The 14701-nt window shown below is 41.5% G+C and overlaps 1 protein-coding gene across 14 annotated transcripts in view; it reads right to left on the bottom strand.

Moving 5' to 3' along the window:
• ATG7 (autophagy related 7) overlaps positions 1-14701 on the bottom strand; it is a 220902-nt gene that overhangs the window by 178004 nt on the left and 28197 nt on the right. For all 14 annotated transcript variants that reach the window (XM_081072631.1, XM_081072636.1, XM_081072637.1 and 11 more), the window contains 2 exons: positions 12598-12714; positions 11195-11344 (listed from right to left, as the gene is read on the bottom strand). In XM_081072631.1, coding sequence (XP_080928757.1) covers positions 11195-11344; positions 12598-12714 — 267 coding nt within the window. The remainder of the gene's footprint in view (positions 1-11194; positions 11345-12597; positions 12715-14701) is intronic.

Here is a 14701-nt window from a genome sequence, read left to right as displayed (position 1 = left end):
TGAGCCACACCTTTTTTGAGCCTTGCTTTTGCTCCAGGTCCGCTCCAAACCCTTTGGAGTGTACTGTTTCTTCTAATAAATTGCTTTTTCACTACTTTAAAAAAAAAAAGACATAATCTGTGAAAATGGCTAATTTTTAAATAACAAGAAAAATCAAAGAAGGGCCACTACCATTGTAAGTCTATAGTCAGATCAAATTAAACAGACAGATGTCCCTGATTGCTGACACACGTTTCCTCCCAGTCCCCTCTCTCCACCTCCCAAAATTTAACCTCCGTCTGGCAAACTTGACTCAACTTCAAATACCATTTGTTCAGTTGATGATTTTCCTTGGCGGAAGCAGTCATTCTGTCCTCTCTGCTTCCATAGCTCTTTGTACAACTGAACATAACATTTTTCACTTTTTCTGTCTCCTTCCTCTCAAAAGACAAAGCGCACCGAGCACCTGCCTCTTGATTTCTAAATACCATCCTCCAATAAAAGGAATCGGGGCTCCTTGGACACATGGCTAATTCCAGGGCTGAGGCAGGGGAAAAAACAAGATGAACTTGGAGCACCTTGAATACCAGAAAGGAAGGAAGTGCTCAATAAACAAAAAGATGGGGGGATATCAAGGGGACACCAGAGCCAATTGAAAGAGCTCTCAGTGGCCAAGGCTGGACCAATAAGGGCAACAAAATAACTCACATAGTATTGGATTATAACCCACAGTATAAAATAAGTCTCTATTAGTCCATTCGGATATACATAAACAATGGGATAAATAAATACATGAAGGTAAAGGGACAAGTCTTCTTTCCTTACAGATTTCCAAACAATATATGTAGATACTGCCCACTCCAGGAGTGGGGCTTAATCCTTCTCTTCCCTGAGAGTGAGCTAGACTTAGTGAATCACATCAAAAGCCAAAAAGTAGTAATTTACCGTGGAGAAATCTAGCAAATACTACTTTAACCAAGTGATCAAATTTAACATCACGGGGATGGCTTGTGGATATCAGGTCCCCCCTGATATGATGTGATGAAAAGGGCACTTCACCTCAGTGGTATTCTTTCCAAAACCCCATAATCCCAATCTAATCATAAGGAAACATCAGAGAAACCAAATTAAGAGGCAGTTGACCAAAGTAGCTGACCAGTACTCCTTAAAACTGTCAAGGTCATCAAAAACAAGGAAAGTCTGAGAATCTGTCACAGACCAGAGGAGACTAAGGAGACCTGATGACAATGCAATGTGGTCTCCTGGATGGGATCCTGGAACAGGAAGTGTGTGTTATTGGAGAAAATGGTGGACTCTGAATAAAGTCTCAAGTTTAGTTTGTAATAATGTACTAATGTTGGTTTCTCAGTTTTGATAAATGTACCACGGTAATGTAAGGTGGTGACATTAGAGAAAATTGAACAAAGGTGAAGGTACATGGGAACTCTATGCATGATCTCTGCAACTTTTCTGTAAATCTAAAATTATTCAAAAATAAAAAGTTTATTTTAAAAAAAGAAGACAATGAGCATCTAGAGAAGAGAGAGTATCTCCCCATGATGAGTTCACAGACACATACCAAATACTTAGGAAATGCTTGCTGAATAACTAAAAAGGATGGATGGATGGATGGATGGATGGGTAGATGGATGGATGGGTGGATGATGGATGGAAGGATGAAAGGAGGGAGGGAGAAAAGATGGCTGGCAGAGAACCATAAGTTAATACACAGGTTTCCATTATAGGTGTAGCTGTGGGTTAAATAAAAACATGGCAGGTAAGCTTTTGGTTACTCTAGATCCAGCTAGTTCTGTAAGAATGGGATCAACCCATATATTTACCACAGTACTGAGCACAGTGTCAGCTATAAAGAAGGTAGTTAACCAATATTCAGATGAAAGACAGAAAAATTAGGGTGGGAAGTGGAGAGGGGAAGGAAGAAAAGGGTAGGAAGGAAGGGAAGGATGAAAACATAACACCTCCATCGAGAGAGAACCACTACTAACATCTTGGTGGGTAACTTCCCTTAACTTTATTCTTTATATACATATGTTTTTATTATTACAACCTTTAAACAAAAACAGGATCTGTCATGCAGGGACTCAGCTCCCACTGCCCGCACAAGAACGCAGGACGTGATGAGGCCAAAAAGGAACAACAACAGAGCCATAGATATGGGAGTTACACCACTATATTCTGGAAGGCAGCCGGTCGAGACACAAGAAGCAAACATCCACCAGTACCGCAACAAGGGGTCTTCCTGCACCAGTCTCGCTGGCAGCCAGGCGAGACACAGGAAGTAGGATCCACAAATCCGCACCATCCGCAATTCGCTCACTAACTGCACTTGCTAGCCGCAATTCGTGCCTGCTAGCGCAGCCGTGGCAGTTATGTTAATGGCTAATGGCTAACTGGTTACAGCTCACGGCCAACTAGCCACAATCACAGCTGATGGCCATTTACTACCCGAGCCAGCACCTTTCCACGTGAGGTTGAGAGCCTGGAAACTGCTCTCTGGGACTCCGTTCCTACAGGATCACACTATACTGTTTTATACCTCTTATTCTATTGTAAACTGTCTTCCATGCCAATAAATGTCATTCTACAACCACGGTCAGTAGTGGCTGAATGGCAGTCCATTGTATTGAGGGCCACAATTTTTTTCTATTTCCTATTGAAGGACAATTGAGTCGTCTTCATCTGTGCTCAACAAATCTCTGAAAATGAGTTTTATTATTGTTTTATCAGATAATTACTGCACTATTTCAAAGATATTTTTTATAAACGTTTGCTGTCTTCTCTGCTATAAATTTTCTTATTCCTAAAACTGAAGCTTTTTGCCTAGATGCATTTTCATGTCTGAAATGCAAATAGATTCATATTTAATACAATACAGATTCATATGTATGGCCATCCTTTCAGGAAATACAGGATATCTTTATTTGAGATTTCCTTTCTTACAGGGAGACAAAACATCAGCAGCTAGGGAGCTTTTAAAAACAGAGCTTGCAGAGAGTAATCTGAGTATTGCCCCTTACTCAGTGAATGGCCCGAGGCAAACTAGTCCACTCCTCCAGGCCCAACTTGGTTGTTGTGACTCATGGGGGAAATAATAGTACCTGCGTCACAGAGATGTAGTGAGGATTAAATAAGATGGTCCTGAACCTGAAAAGCCCTGCTCATAGCCCCACAGAGACCTTGTGCTACTCATGTCGTTATGAGCGATGAGAATCTCCGGGGGGAGCCTAGCCATATGTGCCTGTAATTCTGAACATGCCCGAGAAATTCTGACACGGTTGGTCCAGGCCACAGGCCATACAGAAGGTGGTCTTGTAGACAAAAGCAAGAACATCCGTGGGGCTAGTCCGCATTACCTTGAGAACTCTGGTTTGACACGGTCTCCCCACGCTCCCTAAATGTACCGTGTGCACCAGCAGCATCGGCACCACCTGGGCCCTGTCAGGACTGCAGAACCTCAGGCCGTCCGCAGCCCTGCTGGACCCGAGTCTGCATTTGAACAAGGATCCGGGGGGTTCCCATGCTCACTGCAGTTGGAGGGTCGCCGCTCCAGTCCTCATCCTTCTCAAGCCCTGGTTCTCACATTTGAATGCATGTGGGAATTGCCTGGACAGCTTTCAAAAATCCTGCTGCCTGGGCCCCACTTGGTGTGGGGTGCAGGTTGAGTATTAGCTATTTTAAAAGCTCCCCAGGGGATTCTAATGTGCAGCCAGGTTGCAAATCACTGCTTGAGCGTCTGCAATAGTTTCTCAACGTGGGGCCACCACCTACCACCTGCATCAGAATTTCATGGATGAACTTGCACCACCCTGACCCAAGCCCACAGTACTGATACCTAAGTACTGATCCCTAAGTACCGATACCTGCATGTTCAGGGACCTCCCCATGTGCCTCTTATGTACACTATCATTTCTGCACTAGCTGCCTGGAGTCCAAGAAGGAGAAAACAAGTGCTTGCTTAAAACAGGGTTCATTGCACCCTAGATTTTCCTTACGGTAATGGATTATTTGTTGAACCTTTGTATTTTCTTGATTCAAAGGCACCATAGATTATAAACTGCACTTTCAAATTGGACAGAAAAAAAAAGGGGAAACATTACCACAATGAATACACACAAGAACTGTAAGAAATTCCTGACTTGAGAAAATTTATGAAGAAACAAAGCATTTGAGAATGGAGAAAATATAGGACACATTTCACGTTTCTCTTGCTGGTCTCCAAGCTCCGTGAGGGCAGGAGCAGCCTCTATCACATTCATCTTCCCATCTCTAGTAGCTGGCACAGTACCTGATGCTCAGCAAATATTTGTTGAATAAGTAACAGAGCTGGTCCATTTCTATAGGCCCCAATATATGAAACCCTCTCCCCTCTCCCCCATGTTGGGCAGGTAACCTGGGAGGCAGCTAGAGGAGGAGAGGTGATGTCTGACCAACAGAGGCCTGAAGCTTACATAGAAAACCACGAGGCAGCATTTCAGCCAGTTCCTTTTCCTTTTCCTTTTCCAACATGGCAGGTCCTCCATTCCATGATATTTAACACTGGGCTCCTCCTGGGTGGGAATGTGAGAGTATGGTCTAAAACAGGATTTCCCACGCGAAGCAAGAGAACTCTGAGAATGAGATCTCTGGCCTACGGCTCCCTTGGAATAAGGAAGTTGTCTTCCTGGAGTTTTTCTGGTCCAGCAGGCCACCGTCACCACCTGAAACACCGTTTTATTTTGTTTCCCTCAATCGTGACAGACTGTATCTGTTAGACAAACTACACTTCCTAAGGAATCATTGCTTCAACTTCTTTTTCTTTTTTAAGTTCATCAAAGGCATTTACAACTCTGTTACCCAGCAAGGAAAGGGGGAGAAGAGAGAAACTGACATTCCACTTCTGTAACAAGTGAGACGGGTGAGAAGGAGAAAGGTGCCTGATGCAGTGAAACCACCCACAACAATAACAGCATCAGCAGGTTAGTGCTCTACTCCTGTAGCGAACTGATTTTAAGAACTTGGGGAAGTTCTTTCCTCACCTGTAAAATGAAGGGGGTGAATCATTTTATCTCAAAGGATTCCTTCTAACTCCAGAATGAGTGAACTTTAGAGAAACTTCAAAGAGAAACAAGTCCTACATAGGTTACAAAACAACACAGACTAAATTAAGGTTTAATTTTATGGGGTGTCTAAAGGCTATTTAATTTTCACCTTGATAGAACCCAGACAGCACCAATCCAGAAAAGGCCATTCATATAGATTCTAAATTTCAGTTTTCAAATATGACTCCATAAACCTGGGCTCTTACCAAATGTCCTGAGTTACTCTCATGCAACCCTCAGCAATTTACTTAACGTCTCTATGCCTTAGTTTTATAGGATAACTGTTGCCTGCACTTAGCACAGAGACAAGGCAGACATTCAACAAATGGTAACTGTAACCCAACATAAATAAACTCGATTGTAGTAACTTCACTGACCTCTTTCTTCAGTTTAATCTATCACCATTACATAGTTAGCTATCTTCAGTTTCAAGATGATCTTTTGTTACATGGCAGAGAAAAGAAGAGGATGAGTCTCTAGTTTATCAAATATTCTCTGCGTCTGGCTTTTATCTTCTGCAAATGTGGAGTTGGGACTAAGTGGTATTTAAATTATATAAATTAGAATGTTTATTTTACATACGATAAGTGGATGCCTAATTTCAAAGAATGAGCATACTTCCGATGAAGGCAATGAGGTAGGAAGGTAAGAAGAAAAAAAGAAATATATTTTTGAGCAGAAAAGATCAGGAATAAGTTCTTAGAGCAACATGACATAAGATGAGCTACAGAGCAGGAATGAATTGCTGAAGAGAAATCTATCACGTATCCATTAAGGGAGGTCAGCGTGAAAATGCTTTGAAGTAACTCCTACCCACATAAAGCACGCATGAGTACAAAAGGCAAGTATCTGGACAGGAAAATGACAGAACCCAGTTGACACTCGGTTGAATACAATTTACTATTCCTTTGAGTATTCAAAAGTGACGCCACCATCGTTAAGTGCCTTAGAAACGAAATCAGGAACCTCAGTCATTGAAGAATTAGTCAGCAAAATACTAGGTGAACCAGATTAACTATTTGGGTAAACGGATTTTATTTTTTACATGACGATCAGAGCAATCATTGGAAAGGAATTCTGGGTTCTAGAACTGGCTTTGCCACAAATTCATTGAGTGACAAATCACTTCTTTTTATAAACAAATCAGCAGAAAGAAGCAAAATGTGATTTTTTTAAAAAAACATCTTTGTTTAGGAGGTTGATGAAATAAATGTTCCTTTCCACTTGGCTGAGAACACAAAATTCATTCAGGTGGTTCAGTCAACGGTCTGGCTATGGTCCAGCCAACAACTGCTGAAAAAGTACAACGTGAGAAAGGAAATGGGAGGAATTGTCAACTTGAGTGACTTGAGAAATTTCCACACTGATCCCATAAAACCTGTTTGTCTGATAAATGACTATTACCCAAACATTTGATATAATAGGTAATGTACCAAAGATTACATGTTTTAAAAGTATGAGGAAAAAAATTCAAATATCTAATGCACGGTGATGTCACAGATGGCTGTTAAGATGCAAAGATCGCTAAGTGAAAAAAGAACTCCTCTAGAAGCATACCAATGCTATTGCTTCGTCCGAAGATTTCAAAGCCCTAGAATTAAAAGCTAATGTTGTTGAAATGACCAAACATTTCCCAAACATCCAATCTTCAATTACTGCCCTGAAGAAAGTAAAAGACTCAAGCAATTTTTCCCAAGATTGGCAATGGGAGAGCGATTTGGGTGTTTTTAATGTAATCACAAGAGCTATTTGTTGCAGTCATGCAGGACCTTCATGACCATTAAGTGGAGTCAATATTTTACTGAGGGAAATAAGAACTTAAACAGGGCCCATTTTCAACTGACCAAATGTATCGAAGTATATATAACATTCAATGCTGGTAAGGGTCCACTGTTGGTAGGAGAGAAAAGTAGCAGTATAGTTCATTTATCTGCCAATATTCTCAAAATGCGCACACAGCACAGTCCCAAATACAGGTGAGAAGCTATTTGTGATCATTTAGTGGGTCACAACTAGCATCTTTAAAAAAGATAAAGTAGAATAGAACATAGAGTACATAGCATCTAGTAAGTACTATTTTGTGAAAGTTTTGTTTCAGTTCTGTTTGTGTGTATACATCTAAAGACACACAGACATGATCATTGGGTCATAATAACAGGTATTTTTAACCATAAATGATAGTCAAAGAAGTTTGGCATGAAGCAATTGCCCTAATAACCATAAGTCATCCAAGAAATAGAGGAAATCAATCAAAGACGCATGTGCAAAGGCCCTGTGGCAGGACGACGCCTCAGAGGTGTGGCAGGGTATAAAGCAAGAGGGAATATGGACCACCTTGGGGCTGGGTCTTCACAGGCGCCAGGCCATCGAGAGTCCTGTATGCTATATTAGAGAATTTGGTTATTATTCTCAGAGCACAAGGAAGATGACATTGCTATGTTTCATTTGGAGAGTGACATGATCAGATTTGCTTTATAAAGCATTGCTTTGGATGATATAGGGATGGATTGGAGGAAGGCCAGAGCAGACACAAGGAGCCCATCAGGAAGCTACAGCAAGAAAGCAGAGGAAAGATTGTAGCAGCTCAGACTGGGGTGATGGCAAAGAAAATGCAAAGAAAGAGGACTGGGAGACGTTTAGGAAACAAAATCCACAGGATATGGGGGTGATACAGGACAGAGAGGTATTTGGCAGACTGCCCATATTTCTGGCTCACGTGATTGGATGGCCAGCGGCATCATTCCAAGACTGATGCCCAGAGTTGGGGCGAAGATCATGAGTTCAGCTTGGACATGTTGAATGTGAGGGGCTGGAAAAGACAAGCAGGCCGTTGGATAACAAGGTTTGGGGCCTGGAGGGGAGTCCAGAATGGAGGAGGTCACAGGCACCGCGGATACAACGAGACCCCCCCAGAAAAGAAAACAGGCTGAAAAGGGAGAAAGCTGGAGGATGCCAACCTTTCCCACTCACACGTGAGGGCACCAAGGCTCACAGGGGAACAGTGATTTCCCCAGGGGCTTCAAAGTCCTGGGAAGAGGAAGTGGCAGGGAAAGGAGGAAAACACGAAGCCAGAGCACAACTGCAGGAGTTCACACTACAAAGGATGCCTATTTTTTTGTAGACTATGGTAAAAACCTGACAGGAAAGTGCATGACTCAGGAACACTGAACACAAACTGGAATTATGTGAAAGAGGGTGAACTAGATTAAGGCAGTAAAAGCAGGAATGACTTCAAGTGAAGGGCTGCTTCGAGTTCACAAAAGTCTCCTCCCTTCTGTAATTAGACCAGCCCAGTGATCTCCCCCTCCTCTCAACATTCGCACGTCAGGTGCCCATTGAGTACCCGGCACCCCACTAAATGCAGAGGATACAGTGTGGGGTAAAACACAATTTCTGTGCTAAAGCTGTTCAAAGGCTGGTGGGGAGAGGGGGCAGGCAGATACGCAAACCAACAATGACATTAGCGGTCGGTCAGTGCCAGGAGAGAGGCTGCCACCTGAGCACAGCAGAGGGATATCAAATATTGGATAGAATCAGCCAGTGCTTCCCAGGGGGCGGGGGTTGGGGGGCCCTGGCCAGGTAAAGGAAGGGAGACAGAGAGAACGGCATGTGTGAAGGCAGAGGTGGGGGAAGCGTGGGGAGTTTGGAGAGCAGAGCGGTAGCCAGAACACAGGAGGCATCCTGATAGAGGTGAGGCTAGAGTGATGGGCAGGAGCCGGGTTCAGACACGCTCCGAACGCAGAGCTCATTGATTTCACCTTGATCCTGACGTCAACAGGAACCACAGACGGGTTTTAAGTACGAGAGTGACATGAAAATGCATTGGGGCTGCAGTGGGGTGGAATGGACGGAACATCGGGAGCACAGATAGGGAGGTCTGCCAGGAGGTCAGCCAACACCTACCAGGCCGACAATCTGCAGAGCGTCTGGTGGACCTTTCCGGAACAAGACAGGGCAAAGAAAACAACCAAAGCATCATGCATGTCATTTCATTGGTACTTCTCTGTTACCTGAATGTCTAGTTAACTTTCCACAAGTCAGTGTCTCTTCTCCCCTAGAAGATTATACCATGAAAACAGGTATAATCATACCTCACAACTTCTGGCCCACAGGATGTACTGAACATACGTGCTGAGCAATTCCAGGCTTTCCTGAGATGTGACCCTAACCCACGAAGGGCTCTATGCCTGAACTTGGCAGGCGTTGGTCTCAGGGTCACCCAGAGCACTTCTAAGGAGACTCCAAAGATTTGTTCAATCTTTGAACAGGTGCTACTGTTGAGGAAGAAAGGGAGTGGACGGATACTGAGCACCTGCTACGTGCTGGGCATTTTATTCACATCATCATGTTTAATTTTCGCAAAACCTTGTAGGAGGTGGTATTACCACCATTTAACAGATAGACTGAAGTGAAGAAAGATTATGCAAGTTTCCTGAGGTCACCGAGTTACTAAGTAGCAGTGTTGAGTGTCAAATCCAGATCTGTCTGATTCCAAAGATCAGGCAAAACCCACCTCCACCCAAATGATGCGAGAGTGGAATGGAAGAAAGCACACAGGCTTTGGAATCAGATCAACTGGCCGTGTGACTTTGAGTCTCATATTCATCAAATAGAAAATACAGATACTAATAACACCTATTTCACAAAGTTATGACAAGATCAAGTATGTGAAAGCCTCTTTTAAGCTGTAAAGTGCTCTGCAAATTGTTATTATTTTGGTCGAAGTGCACTTTGGAGGAGGACCACTTATTTACCACACACAACTTGAACTACAGTTGCTTTCAAACACAGGCCATTTCGCCCTGCCTGCTCTCACACTAGGACCTCACTCTAGACTGGACTTTAAATGATTAATGATTGGTCTTGTTGCTACTAATTTAGCTACAGTTCTGTGAAACTACCTTGGGGAAGAGAAAAGAATTTTAATAAAAATGCAATCCTCAGTCATCAATTTAAAAAGGGCTTCCTCTAAAAAAGAGTGCACTTAAAAAAAAAAAAACGTTTCTTAAGTTCGAGCTAAGGAATAATCAGGCCATCAGTTAAAAGTCTCTCTTTTCTGCTATATCTACATGGCTACTGAAATTATCCCACTTGATTTCATAACTTCATAATACTAATCAATTTTTAATTTTTAATTTACAATCTCGTGTATAGCTAAGATGGCTTACTATATATCTTGTCACTTCTAAAAGACACTATCCGTACTCTTTCATTCACTGAAAAATTTTATTGAGGGCCTCAGACACTAGACACATAGCTCGACAATATGCAGACACAGATACATGAAGAAACAGTCCCTGCCCTCTAGGAGCTTACAGACTAATGCGGCACAAAAAGTAATTTGTACAAGGGAGTACAGCAGTAAACGAGGCTCAAGGACTAAGTGCCATGAGATCAGAAAGGGACAGATAACACATGGCCCCACCACGGAAAGGCTTCATGGTGGGGGAGGATTCAATAAGGAGAGAGAATTTCTTAGGATTTTCACAGGTAGAGTATGTTTAGGGAAGATGTACAATTTGAGGATAAAGAGAGGCATTAAAAAAAATTCTAGGTATATTTGATTAGGGGAGCTGTTTGGTGAAAACCAGACAAGCTTAGTGGGAGCAATGGTTTATGAGGAACATAGTGCAAGATGTGGCAGGAAAGGTAGCTTGGAGCCAGAAGGAAGATATCATTAACTCTTGATCAACCAATTATACAGTGAACATGAGCAGTTTGAGGAAGGTTCTTCTGTAGTGGTGGTGTGCCAGATGCAAGCAAGAAGACTCCAGGAGTGAGAAAATCAAGGCCTGATCTACAGTGGTAGCTCTGGGAATAAATTAAAACATAGATACAAAATATATCAGGAAGGAAAACTGAAATAACTTTATCACTAATGTGAAGCGAGGAATCCAAAATTACTCTTGTGGTGCAACAGAGCTAGGAAAATCTGAAGCAGGAGCTGATTTGGGAACTGCAGGGTGGGAGACGGTGAAGATAAGGAAATGTTATGCAACAGTCTTGGGAGGGCTAAAGAAATCTAAGCGAGTTTGAATTTTGAGGTAGTGTATCACAACATGAACAATGGATTTCTTTTTACTGGATAACAAAATGATATTCAAAGTTTCTCTGACCTTTGTCCTATGACCTTTGAAGAAATCATTGTAGTGTTTAAGTAAGGAAACCAGCACCATATTCTCATCATACTTGATCAAGAAGTAAGGTAGCGCGGGGACTCCTTCTGTTAGACAAAGATCATCATAGGCACGCTCAAGGGCTTGAATCTGAAAACAGGAAATACTGAGTTATCCTCCAATGACACACCTCATTCTCAGCTAAAAATTAACATAAAAGGTACTTTTGAGCCAGAAAACTGGAAATAACTGATCACACCCGTTATTCTTTTGCAGCAAATGAACATAAAAATGCCCCAAATAACACCACTTCATTTTTATATAATATTTTCCGCGTGCATGGTGGTGTGTCTTAGGGGCACAAAAGGACATTTTATGGAACAGCGTGGTGGTTCTCTCAAATGTCAACCACCAAGGTTGAGAGAGGTATCCAAACATGATTTCTCTCCTGTGATAACCAGGCATGAATTTTACCACAAAACTTTCCATCATCTGTAACAGGTTTATTGAGACATACTTCACTTACCAAACAATTTATCCACTTACAGTGCACAATTCAATGTTGTTTTTAGCATGTTCACAGGATTCTGCAACCATCACCACAATCAATCATTTGAGAACACTTTTGTCCCCCCTCATACCCATCAGGAGTCGATACCCATGCATAATCCTTTTTCCCGACTTATTTCTCCCTGGGAAATTAGTTCCACAAAACCACAACTTTTGATTTCTCTTAGTAAATAAACATTGTTATTTTTTAATCAGTGAGGGCTGCTCCCTGGTTTTACAATTCAGAGTTTTAGCGACTGATGGGCTTCGTGAGTTCAAATCATCTTGCCACTCACTTTTTTTCCTCAACAACAGTCAGAATTCTTTGGTTTAGGGCCTATTTTCTACCTTCCTGATTATTTTCATTGCTCTTCTCGGGACCATCCCTAACGACCTTATTATCTTTTTCAAAATGCGAAGACTAGCTCAGCATATACCATTCCTGATGCAGAAGTTCTGCAATGTGGCCCGAGGGAAGGACAATGTCTTCTATCTGGCTTCCAAGACTCTCTTCCCAAGGTATATTGATTGTCTTATGATGCCCACACTGAAAGTGAAGAACACATTTTAGCCAATTCTTAAGTCTTTTAAAATGTTCCTATAATTCCTCCCTAGTGGCTTAGAATTTCACCAAATGTCACTGAAAACCTGGAAAATTATTGCTCACTTACTCCTTCAAAGTGATTTTACAAACATTTTGTAAGTAAATCTGCTCTTGGTACCATCTTTGGAGGATCCCACAGTAACTGCCTCTTCACCTAGACAAGTGCTTATTTGTTTTTAGAATGTACTAGATAAACTACTCTTGCACATTACACCCAATTTTACCTACATTTTGTTTTAATTGTTGATACCTGTTTGGGTGAAAACCTTTGATCCAAGCCCACTGGCCCCTGAATGAGGGGAATACTCTCGGGAAGGCAGAGAGCGGGGGAGCAAAACCAATAGTAGAAGTGGTACTTCTTTAGATCCTGGAAGAAAGAAAAATAACATAAGATATCAGAAAAGCCCCAATGACTAAACTGAAATGCATCTATTAATAATGTAACTTCCGTTAGCCAAGTGAGACAGAAAAATTGATGCGCACAAGATATGACCAGCTTGTCAGTAATTCTCATCTTCAACAGAACTCATAATAGGATAGTGAATTTCTGTCTTTATCACAAAACACTCCTACACACCACACACAACTATATCACGATAAACGTAATATACTTTTTCGGCCAGGTGCTAACAGAATGTGTTCAGTAAGTAACTGACATTATCATCATCATTGTTTAATACACGAAACAACCCTAAAAGGTTAACTATTATCATCCCATTTTATAGACGGAAAACTGAAGCTTAGAGACGGGTGAAGAACTTGAACCAAACAAAGATAGTAAGAGATTACATCTTTTGGGGGATGTGTGACTGATCCCCCACCAGGAGAAACAATGCAGGAGAAGGGACGTGTGAAGCTGTCCTAGATACTGTTCGCACTCAGGCTGAATGCTCTTGCCTCTGAATTCCTGCAGCATTTGTGGCCTGACTGACTCATGTGTAGGACCTAACAGTTATGCAGCTATTTGACAGCTGACCCATCAATCAGTTGGTTACCACTGACCACTATGTGGTTTATTTGGCTACTTTTTTCTTGAATCTTGCTATGAATAAAAAGTGAATGGCTGTTTGATGACATTTTTATTAAGATGTACTTCACATACCATAAAATGCAAGACGTTGAAGTATACAGCTGAGTGGGTTTTGCTTAGTATATTGACGAGGTTGTACCGCCATCACCACCAATTCTAGAACATTTTCACTGCCCCAGAAAGAAACTGCATTACCAGAAGCTTCCCATTCTCCCCTCACCCCAACCCCAAGAAACCACTGATCTATTTTCCATCTCTAGGGATTTGTTTTTTTCTAGAGTTTTCATATAAATGGAATCATACTAGATGACTTTTTAAATATAAACTTATACATACATGTGTGTCCAGATGAGAAAGTCTCATGATTTGAGTTTTAACATTCTTTAATTCTGCCACTAATTGATCAACTAGGAACACATTCCCTTTTGAGAACAGCAAAACAGACTGCAAAACTGAAATTAATGAAATTAATGAAGTGCCTGTTCCTTTAAGTCCTAAAAACGGGGGGGGGGGGGGGGGAGCAAAAACACCTCCAGAGATTATCTTCTCTTTTTTGTACTAAATGATTTGTCATAAGTGATCTTTAGTGAAAGGTTAAACAATGCAAGATGAAGGGCTTGAGAATTTCTAAAGGGCTTTATCAGATCATCTTCAAAACTCCAAAGGCTTGAACTTCTTAGGATTCTTTTCAGGATACTAAGGGCCTCGATTAAATTAAATATAAACCCTTTGTTTCTGAAGATTATAAAAGACACAGACTTTTAATTTTTTTAAAGGCAGGCTAAGAAAACTCAGTAAAAGGGCAACAAGGCCAACACACATACTGACTCTGGGAAACGACTTAAAACTATAAGAAGAACTAATGTTACTTTCCTATTTAAACGCAAATTGTCATCTAGATTCCATTAACTAGAACTCTTGGTATAGAAAATGTACTGATGTTAAAATTACAAAACCAGAAATCCTTAGCACTACTTATAGCTATCCCAGTAGCAAACCTACAAAATTACTCAGTTTTACAAATTCTCAATGCCAAATTGCACCAAGCAATCCCGTGAAGAATATAACATTTCTTCTATGCTCCCGCTATTACACAGAAAGCAGTACAACTTGTTATGAAATGTGCTCCTTGTCGATAGCCACCCTTTGGTATGGCCTCCAGTTTGATTCCTATCATTCTCTCAGTAAATCAGAGAGGCAGCATTCAGAGGAAATGAAGGATTAGTTAGTGGGGGAGAAAGAATGGCAAAACTGATAACTTCGTACAAAAAAGAAAGAAAGAAAGAAAAATGTGGGAAAGAGGATTAACATTCAAAGCTGATGA

The sequence above is a fragment of the Rhinolophus hipposideros genome (assembly GCF_964194185.1).
Source record: "Rhinolophus hipposideros genome assembly, chromosome: 14".
Taxonomy (NCBI): Eukaryota; Metazoa; Chordata; class Mammalia; order Chiroptera; family Rhinolophidae; genus Rhinolophus; species Rhinolophus hipposideros.
This window is presented reverse-complemented; position numbering and strand designations above follow the sequence as displayed.